Source organism: Nematolebias whitei, chromosome 3, assembly GCF_014905685.2.
Source record: "Nematolebias whitei isolate Nwh7 chromosome 3, NemWhi1, whole genome shotgun sequence".
Lineage (NCBI taxonomy): Eukaryota > Metazoa > Chordata > Actinopteri > Cyprinodontiformes > Rivulidae > Nematolebias > Nematolebias whitei.
The window spans coordinates 23,925,651-23,936,323 of record NC_056500.1 but is presented as its reverse complement, the minus strand read 5'-3'; the positions used below and the strand labels follow the sequence as shown (position 1 = coordinate 23,936,323).

Here is a 10,673-nt window from a genome sequence, read left to right as displayed (position 1 = left end):
AGGACAGTAATTATCAGTAAGCCATCTAACAGCAACGATCAACAGGAAAGTAGTTTTTGGTGTGGACATGAGGTAAGTGTGTATAGACACAAAGGTGCACGAGTGTAATGGAATTTTTGTTCAGTTGACACAAACATATTAATATACCTTGAATTCTTCCTCTGAGATATGTCAGCACCTCTTTGGTTCCTTTCTGTGTGTGGGGAAGACAACATTTCTGGTCAGTAGAGATGTTCTAATGAGGAACGGGCCACACTAGAAATACTGCAACATGTTTCAGCAGATGTCTGCTTTCATATACACTTTTTTCTTGCTTGCTCTTGGTGGAAGGCAGGTGTCCTCTCTGTCTCTGCTTTGCTCTTTTGTCTTGTGTACCTCTTACAAAGCCCCTTTTTTTTGCATACCTTCCGAATTATCCTTGGATGTTATGGAAACAAAGACACTCTGTCCCCCTCCCCACCCCCTCCCTTCCCCAAGGTCGTGGACCTGTGATAGAGCTCAACCGAGCTGGCTGATAAACAAATAACTCTTATCAGGACTATGGCTAGGGGTTAGCTCTGGATTGTGCTGTGCTACAAACTCAATGACTCCACTTGCCTCCCTCGCCTCCCTTGGCACGGCAACCTAGGAGATGCGAAGGCACAAAGGGCTGCGTCGCTCACCTGGTGGCCGTGCTGGGACCCCCACTCCCTACGTATTATGTCTTGTGTAGACTGTGTAGCCCTGAACTGCATCAGTTTGTGACTTTACCCACCAGGGGAAATAAAATACTGAATCACTGCTACAGCAACATCAGGAGCCTTCTCAACTGAACCTCACTTTGGTAAGTCTGATCACCTGGCAATCTGGCTTAAACCAGTTTACAACAAAAAGCTTAAGACAAAGCCAGTCACAGTCAGGACCGTTAGCACATGGACAGATAGTGCAAAGACTAGCTGGCATGGCTGCTTGGAGGCCACAGACGACAGCACCTTCAAAGAGGCTGCAAAGAATATCCATGAATATGCAGGGACTGTGAGTAACTACATAAGCTGGTATACATCCATGTGTGCCCCTCCCAGGATTGTGCGGATGTTCCCCAACCAAAAACCCTAGTTTTAATAGGGACGTAAAACAGAAAACCAGGAAGCGGAGGGAGGCCTTCAAGTCAGGAGATCAAGAAGAGTACAAGAGAGCATGATACAAGCTGCAGAAGTTGATACGAACAGCAAAAAGAGCTCACAAAAACTTGAAAGCTACTACCTCAACCAAAACACGCACAGCATGTAGCAGGGAATTCAATCTGTCACAAACTACAGGAGAATCATGACAACCACAGATCCCAGAGAGGCCACCCTTCCAGACAGCCTTAACACATTTCAGGTTTGACAGGTTGAACATAGACACATCCTCAAGGTCATCCTGTGACCCCGTAGACATGGCCTTCCAGGTGACACACACAGGGCCTGAAAGCGCTGAAGAAGTTGAACCCCCACAAGGCTTGGGGACCTGAAGGAGTTTTTCCCCAGAGTTCTGAAGGCCTGTGGGGAACAACTAGGTGGAGTATATGCTGACATCTTCAACCTGTCATTATTGCAGGCAGTAAGTAATCCCCAGTATTTTCAAATCCAGCATCATCATACCAGTTCCCAAAAGTCCAGACACATCCAAACTTAACGACTTCAGGCCAGTAGCACTTACATCAGTTGCTATGAAGTGCCTACAAAAATTTATTCTTAAGCACATCAACCGCATGGTCCCAGACCCCCTCCAATTTGCCTACAGCTCTAATCGATCAATAGATGATGCAGTAGCAATAGCCCTGTGCCACACCCTGCAACATCTGGAAAGCAGCAAAAAATGTGCCAGAATGTCCTGATGCATGATCAATAATCCAGGTAGAAACATCTAAAAAAGTTAAGTCTGGTCCTCTGGACGGGTTCAAAAAACAAACAATAGTAGAAACGTTTCGTCTTTCATCTGAAAGACTTCTTCAGTTCAGTCTGAGAAGCTGTATGCAGCTCAGTCTTATAAATAGCACCTTCTCAGAGTGGATCAACCAGTTTGTTGTTGACATTCAAAACTAGCTGTTCACATGATCAAGGAGGCCCATCAGACTAACAACTGATCTTTAGCACCCTGATGGCTGCTTGCTATTCACAGGGGGCTGAGTGATACTAGCAGTAACAACATTGTAAAAGGGGGACAGTTGAACATGGAGGCCTCTGACCCCGTTTAATGATGGACGTTTTTTTTCTCACAAAGATGGGCTCCTTTACTCCTCTCTCAAACCATCGTTCCTCTCTATCAAGGATGTGAACATCTTCATCCCTGAAAGAGTGACCGCTGGCCTGGAGATGAGTGTAGACTGCAGAGTCCTGGCCTGATGATGTTGCACTTTTGTGCTGGGCCATCCTTATGGCCAGTGGCTGTTTAGTTTCCCTGATGTAAGACTGATCACAGCCCTCCTGACACTGAACAGCATATACAATATTTGTGCCGGGAGACTGGATCTTTGGAATGAACCAGTCTTTGCCATAATGTATTTTGTGGGGTTAAAAGCCACTGGGACGTTGTGTTTAGAAAATAAACATTTCAATTTCTCTGAAACTCCTGCAGCATACGGAATGACCACTGGTCTGGGTTCCTCCTTTTCACCTGATGGCTGGCTGAAGTCCTGTTTGGGTTTCTTCTCTACTTCCAAGAAAGCCCAGTTAGGATATCCACATTTCTCGAGAACCTGTCTTGTGTGGGATTTCTCCTTCTGCCTGGCTCCCAAGTTAGTGGGGACGCTGTCTTCTCTGAAGTACAGAGTCCTGATGATTCTTAACTTGTGCTCCAGAGAGTGATGGGTGTCAAACTGCAAATACTGATCTGTGCGAGTGGGTTTGCGGTACTTTGCAAATGTCCTCCATCAGAAACTGAGACCTCACAGTCCAAGAAAGCCAACCTGCCATTTTTTACATCTTCTCGTGTGAACTTTATATATTTATCCACAGAGCTGATGTGGTCAGTGAAATGTTGGACTTCCTGAGATTTAATTTTAACCTAGGTCTCATCAACATACCTGAACCAATGACTTGGTGGTGTCCCTGAAAAGGACGTCAAGGCTCTCTTTTCTACCTCCTCATGTACAGGTTGGCAACAATAGGAGAAACTTGAGACCCCATAGCATACACATGTTTTTGCGTATAATATTGCTCCCCATATGTGAAGTAGGTTGACCGTAGGCACAGTTTCAAGAGACACAAAAAATGTTCATATAAACTGAGACACAGTAGAGAGGATAGCATCATCGCATAGTACAAGGTGTTTTAATAGTTTTTTCCATCACAGTCAGACTGATTGCAAAACAAAACCACTGAATCTGGTGAAATAATAACCCATCACTAATTAACATCAAGTGTCATGGGAAGGTGTAGATATTACCTACTTTCTGTACAATGCAGATAAAAACCACTTTATTCTAATTTTTATTTTATTTAATGTTGTTTCAGTGTTATGACTATGACAGAGAGCTCTGCACAAGAATTCCAGTGTGCCTGGATTTTTGGTCTGTGCACAAATGGCAAATAAAGTATTTTGTACCTTTGTACTTCATACCTTGTACATGTTTAGCTTTGCATCAAAGGTCAATTTAATGACATTTTTCACTGTCAGAACATGGTTCCTTCAGGCATCGCATAGAAGGGTTGGTGCATCTGAACTCACAGATAGAAGGTCTCTCCTGATTCCTCGGAGAGGGTTTCCCTCCAGCAGCAACACCTTCAGGTTGGGCAACAGGCTGAGTGAAGCTGGAAGCCTGGCAGACAGACAAAAACATCATTCAGTAACTGAACCTGCAAACAATTCTAATTAAATACAAAAGCATGTAAAGATTTTTAAATTGGACAATTCTAAAATATAAAAGCCTCCTTGTTTCTCTGAGCAGTGGAAGATGTAATCATGTGAGGAATATTGTTTGAATGGCTAATTGATGTGTGAAACTGAGATCACATAGAATTATAACCGCACTACGCTCTCCACAACCTACAGAACCAGAACCAGAAGGTTGGTAGACCAGGACAACTGCCTTTAGTGTGAAGTCAGTCATGAGGCTAAACAAGCAGATTTGTCCTGCACCTTCACCATAATCTAGACCACCATAAAGTTCTATAAACCACTAGAGGGTGCTCTGGTCATGTGACCTCAAAGAGTTCTAAAAAATACTAGAGGGCACTTTGGTCACATGACCTCAAAGAGTTCTAAAAAATACTAGAGGGTGCTCTGATCACATAATTTCATAGAGTTCTAGAAACCACTAGGAACTGGTCCTAGGTAGTCGAGGCCACAGGAGAGGCCGAAGGAGGAGCTATGGTCACAGGCGTCAAGGTGACTGAAGCGGCTGCAGGCGAGGAAACCATAGGAGAGGCCATGGCTGCAGGTGTCAAGATGACTGGAGCGGCTGCAGCTGAAAGCAATGAGACCCCTGGGGCGGCTGTGGCTGAAGACGATGAGACCATAGCAGGCGGTCCAGCGGCGAGGACCAAGCAGGCGAACCAGCAGCGAGGACCACAGCAGGCAGACCAGCGATGAGGACCACAGCAGGTGGACCAGTAGGCGGGACCACAGCAGGACGACCAGTGGAGAGGACCACAGCAGGACGACAAGCGGAGAAGACCACAGCAGGATGACAAGCGGAGAGGACCACAGCAGGAGGACTATCAGTGGGAGCCTCAGTAGGAGAACAGGCTGTTAAGGGGACTGCAGTTATGGCTGGACCCTGCAAGACAGCATCTGAAGGTGGACCCAGCAGCTCTGCATCTGTGGATGGGCCCAGCAGCTTTGCGTGTCTGTGGATAGGCTCAGAAGCTCTGGTGCTGGTGCGGGAACCAGTGTGGCAGGTGCTGATGTGGGAAGCAGTGTGGCAGGTGCTGATGCGGGAACCAGTGTGGCAGGTGCTGATGCGGGAACCACCATGGCAGGTGCTGGTGTGGAGACCAGCATGGTAGGTGGTGAACTGGGAGGAGAATCAGGCTGAACAGGAGCCAGCAGAAGCGAGCGCAGTAAGCGCCTCTTCGTTGACGCCTCTCCGTTGACGCATTCTGGAACTGCTCCCACGTCCCTGGTGAGTTGTTCGTATTGTCAGCCCTGGTGTACTTGGAGATGAAGTCCTCCACAGCGATCATCCTCTCCCAGAGATTGCTGGGGCTGCGGGGTTCCTCCCCCCCAGCGACGGGTACGCAGGGGCATGTGTAGTCCCCCCACCAAGAGGAACGCATTGGCAAGGATTCAGCTGCTCCGTCTACTGGTCCTCCAACAAGCGAGAGCAGGGTTGCCCCCCCACCTGCAAAATTCTCCACCACTCCTCCAGCTACATCTGAAGAGAGCAGCACTGGGGTTCGGTGGATCCAGCTTGGTTCTGCCGTCCATTCCTCCTGCGACAAATCCGAGCGGGTTGCCCCCCTCCCTCTGGAGACCGCTCCGGAGAGCAGGAGGTGGTTGGGGAGGAGGGTTATGAGGTGCTGCCGGTGGATGAGGCAGTGAAAAGAGGTGAAGTGGCAAGGCAGTGGACCCAGGTTTAAATGCAAGGCGAGTAACTTGGAACAGAGTATTTTTCCTCTCCTCCTTTTGTCTTGAATTTTTTTGAAATCCTCTCCTCCCCCTCCTCACATTGTGCAGTCTTTTTTGCCTCACGGACCAGAAACTCAAACAGTTATCTTCCTGCTGGGTTCAGTTTGTTCTCTGGACTCTATCATGTTCTGTGTCTGAGTGTTAAACCCACATGCAGGAGAGACTCCAGTAAAAATAAGTAAAAAGTTTATTTTCTAAATAAACTAAACAAAATTATGTTGAGGTAGCTAACTTACTTTTAGGAGGACACACAGGAATACAGAGTATAAAGCCTTTGACAGGACAATTCAGAGACAACTGACAAGACACCAAGGGGCTGAAAATTTACGGATGCTAACAAGGTGAAATGACAGGCACCTGCGGTGATTAGATTTGACATGGGTGCGACAGTGCTGGAACACAGGGAGGAGAAACACTGAGGGATGACTGGCAAACATGAGGTAAACATGAGGAAAACACAACATGCAGGACCAGACCCCAGAAACCCTACAGTTGTAAGGTGAAACTCTGTTTATCGGTCGGACTATGTTCCTACCCTCACCTATGGTCATGAACTCTGGGTAGTGACCAAAAGAATAAAATTGCCATTACAAGCTTTCTAAATGTTTCCTCCAAAGGGTAGCTGAACTCTCCCTTAGAGATAGGGTAAGAAGTTCAGTTATTTGAGAGATTCAGAGTAGAACCGCTGCTCCTCCACATCGAGAGGAATCAGTTGAGGTGGTTCAGGCATCTGGTAAGGATGCTCCCTGGGCGCCTCTCTAGGGAGATGTTTCGGGGTCTGCAACCTTTATGATCAAAAGAGCCATTTCTGCCCCTTTGTTCACTAAATTAAACATGTCCTGAGCCACAATACCTGCTACAACTGGGATTCTGAACTGGTGGCTCACAGACCACTTTAAGTTTGTTGGAGGGAGCTTTTCTGGACAGTAGGGGTGATTTTATAAAACTAAAAATATCTAATGATTTTTTAACATTTATTGATAATTTTACACTCTAAGACAAAGTAAAGGACGAGATTCTTGTAAAGAAGGAAAAAATAATATAGCTTTTGCCCAGTTTCTATTAACTAAAACAATAAACTATGCATTCTTATATGATTTTATTAATTGTAGAAAATGTATGTATCCTACTTTGAGGAAATAAAGCATAAAGTGAGTGAATATGTTTTACTTTGTGATGTTTCTAGTATTCAAATATTTGCACAATAAATTACAGGAAAACTGCTAAAACTAGCCCTTTTAGTTGTTGTTAGAACAACCAATAAAATTCAGTTTTATTTCAGTTTTGGTCAAAGCTTGAAAGAGCCGCTGCAGAGGGACCAAAGAGCCGCAAGTGGCTCCAGAACCGCAGGTTGCAGACCCCTGGACTGGGAGGAGACCCCAGGAAAAACCCAGAACACGCTAGGCTAGAGAGACAATGTCTCTCAGTTGTCTTGGGAATGCCTTGGAATCATCACAGAAGAGCTGGAGGAAGAGCTGTGGAAAAAGATGCACCTGCTCTAGCTGTTGCCCCAGTGACCCGACTTTGGAACAAGCAGAAGATGATGGATGACTAATTATGATTTATATGACATTACTTTAAAGATATTAAAAATATTTTGTGACACAGATCCAGTCGGGCTTGCTGTTAATTAAATTGTTGTTTTGTCAGCTGTGATAATTTGTTGTTTTGAATGCCATCTTGTCCCACCAGAACAACTGGTGGGACAGACAGTGCCTTCTAGTGGTTTATAGAAATGAGTAATTCTTAAAGTCCAGACGCAGCCCCCAACACTTAGTTTATCTGTCAGCAGTGGGCTGTCTTCAAGCAATCCACCCAGACTTTTAATCTACATTTTAGTGTTCATCATAAACTGTTAATGTGTGGGTGGGCCTTAACGTACACCTGAAAACCTCACCAAGACCTTGCAAAGAGCGTCCAGGTTCTGGCTGTTTTATCCCGTGTGAAGGGGCCAACTGTATAAATGGTTCACTTCTGATAGAGTAGTGTGTGAGGACGTACACGCTGATGTCGTTGTTGGTCAGGTCGAGGCGTGTCAGTTCTGCCAGCACAGGGAACTGTTCTGGAAGGGTTCTGATCTTATTGTCTCTCAGTTCTAGAAGAGATATGAGCGTAAAGCTGACGAGCTGCTCTCTCTCCAACAGCTCTATTTGGTTGTTCCCAACATACAGCTCCTACACACACATTATTTAAAGAACAATTGTCACTAGTTGTCAGGTTTATTACAAAAAGATTAAGAAATTGCTGAATTACCATCAGCACTGCTCACAACACTAATGAACAGATGAAGCATGAAAGCTCTGGTGTTTCTTACTTTAAGTGCGGTACCAGGGAGGGGTGGCAGTCGGCACAGCTTGTTGTGTCGGAGATAAAGCTGCTGCAAAGAAACCATCCCTGATAGGCTGGCAGGGATATCGGACAGCTGGTTATTGCTGCACTCCAGAACTTTAACGTCTGGAGGAACAGGACAGAAAAACAACAAAGCATTGCTCATAAATTCATTGATTTAAGACATTTATCTTTGAATACGGAACAATAAAAAGACATTTGACACAAGTGGTCATAAATTAAAATTACCACTTCAGTAAACAGAATATGCAACTGCAGCGGTGGCACTGGGTCAAGAGTTAACTAACAGGTAACATCCATCCATCCATCCATTATCTTTACCCGCTTCTTCCATTTTGGGTCACAGGGGTCGCCGGTGCCCATGTCCAGCAATCACTGTGCGAGGGGCGGGGTACACCCTGGACAGGTCCCAAGTCCATCACAGGGCCATATGGAGACAAACAACCATTCACTCTCTCATTCACACCTAGGGACAATTTAGAGTTACCAATCAGCCAAACATGTATGTTTTTGGTCTGTGGGAGGAAACCGGATTACCCAGAGAAAACCCACGCATGCACGGAGAGAACATGCAAACTTCACCCAGACGGGCCCCTGGACCAGGATTTCAGCTGGGGACCTGCTTGCTGAGGGGCAGCAGCTCTGCCAGTTGCGCCATGAACAATTTGTGAAAATAAAAGATCAAAGGTCTGAATGCCTGGATATTTATGTGGTGTCCCCCAGGGGTCAGTGTTGGAACCAAAATGATTCAACATATACTGTACATCAAAAGTGGGGAAGCTTCAGTCTTCGGACTGGTTTTAACTCCTGGGGGTGAAGTGCACATGCGCACCACCCCTCCAGCTCGACAGCTAAGGGGCCTAGAGGCATAACGTGTAAATCTAAACTGCACCCATTTTTGACAGCTTTGACTAAATTTTCTGGACTTTTGATCTTCAACAACTTTCAGGAAAAAGGAAGTCGGTACCTCACTTATTTTTCAAGTTATTATGCTCAAAACATTCACGGATGAACAGAGGGTATTTCCAATTGCCTCTCTTTGTTCCGTGATGGGGGACAAAAAGATCAGGGAATGGTATTTTCAAATGACTGTGTCCAGGTAAAGAAGGCAGAAGTCAAGCTCAGCTCTTTGAAATAATAAATATGTTACAAATACACACATCTTGTCTGAGGCGGTGTGTTTGTGAGTGCGGCCATGTTTTTACCTGTAAGGTGGTGCATGCTGTCCGGCAGAGACTGAAGCTTGTTGTGACTGAGGTTCACTTTCTGCAGCTTTGTGAGACAGCCGATACTGGAGGGCAAAGCTGACAGCTGATTGTTGGACACGTCCTTCAGGTAATGACAGAAAACAGGACACCTCCATCAGCCAATCACAACACGGGAAAGTGAGCATTGTAAAAGAGAAAGTTTGTTGGTGCTCTTGTAAACGGACAAATCAAAATCAAGATAAACGAGTTTGAGGTCAGTTGTAATATTTGAATATTTGTTGTTATTTGGTAACTATTGATGTAACTAACAGCACAAGAGATTTAATCGTTTTCAAAGGGAAATAGTTCTTCATACAGTACCATAAACTACCAGAGACCAACTTTATTGCCATTCCTTATTTACACTCCTCTCTCTTGGGGGACAAACTTCAGTTTTGCTTCAACTTTTAAAAAGTGATGCCCAGAGAACCATTAAAAAATGTCCCCTGAATGTTCTGAGATGTTCTTTAGTTTCTCCAACACGGAGGTCTGAACATTCCTCACTGCTCTGAACTGTAGACATCATTCCACTTGATAAGTGTCTTCAGAATGGACCAGCCTATCTGAGGGTCCTTGTAGGTTTGAAATGGATTAGGATGTTGTATTTGGAGAGACGTTCTAGATGATGAAGAACCTACACCATTACTGTGCCTCTCTGAGGTCATTTCAAACATACATTTTTGTAATTTTAGGTGAAATGTGTGTTGCTCTTTACATTCTCATTCGTTTCAGTAAAGCTTCTCAGCTCAGTTACCAGCTCTGTCAGACTCTGCAGTTGTCCCAGCTCCTCTGGGAGGTTCTCCAGAAGGTTCTGCTGCAGGGTAAGGCAATGGAGATTCTTCAGTGTAAACAATTCCACAGGAAGTGATGACAGCTGATTGTGGCTGGTCAAAAACACACAAAACAATCTGTTTAGACATGTGCACACCTCCATGGACCAGAAAGAACTTTATGCAAACATCATAACATCGTCTCTTCCTTCTTCCTGCTCTGCAGAATGTCTACGTAAATATGTGCTTGTTTGTGCAAAGTGTTTTTTTCAATATTAGGGGTTTTTCTCAGCCAAGAAAAAAAGTCTGATATGAATTTTTTCGCCTCCAATTCCTACATGTGTCCTGTTAACCACTGTTTTTTGTCTGTCCAAACAGGTCTCACTTGTAAATGAGTCTTCGAGGCTCAATGTGATTTATCTGTTTAAATAAAGGTTGAATGAATGAATGAATAAAGACTTAGATCAGGGGTGAGACCGGGGCCAGAACCAGAACTTTCTAGAAGGACGAGATCTCGTCTCTTGTCTAAGAACACATTGGGTTCCCTCAGGAGGAGCTGGAAAAGAAGGTCTGGGTCTCCAACCTGGACCTGATACCTCCACAACCAGACCAAAGATAGGAGGGAGTAGAAAAAATGTGTGCCTGTGTCTCCATCTTTGTGTATCTCTGTCTCTGTGTGTGTGTCTCAGTCTCTGTGTGTGTGTCTCAGTCTCTG

General features: G+C 45.1%; 1 protein-coding gene across 1 annotated transcript in view; it reads right to left on the bottom strand.

Annotated features, from left to right (window-relative positions):
* The window catches only part of lrrc40 (leucine rich repeat containing 40), a 22,583-nt gene that overhangs the window by 5,756 nt on the left and 6,154 nt on the right, over positions 1 to 10,673 (bottom strand). Inside the window, exons 4-9 of the mRNA XM_037674703.1 lie at positions 9,943 to 10,072; positions 9,147 to 9,270; positions 7,907 to 8,046; positions 7,594 to 7,766; positions 3,691 to 3,781; positions 148 to 193 (exon numbers count right to left, since the gene is read on the bottom strand). Of these exons, the coding sequence (XP_037530631.1) occupies positions 148 to 193; positions 3,691 to 3,781; positions 7,594 to 7,766; positions 7,907 to 8,046; positions 9,147 to 9,270; positions 9,943 to 10,072 (704 nt within the window). The remainder of the gene's footprint in view (positions 1 to 147; positions 194 to 3,690; positions 3,782 to 7,593; positions 7,767 to 7,906; positions 8,047 to 9,146; positions 9,271 to 9,942; positions 10,073 to 10,673) is intronic.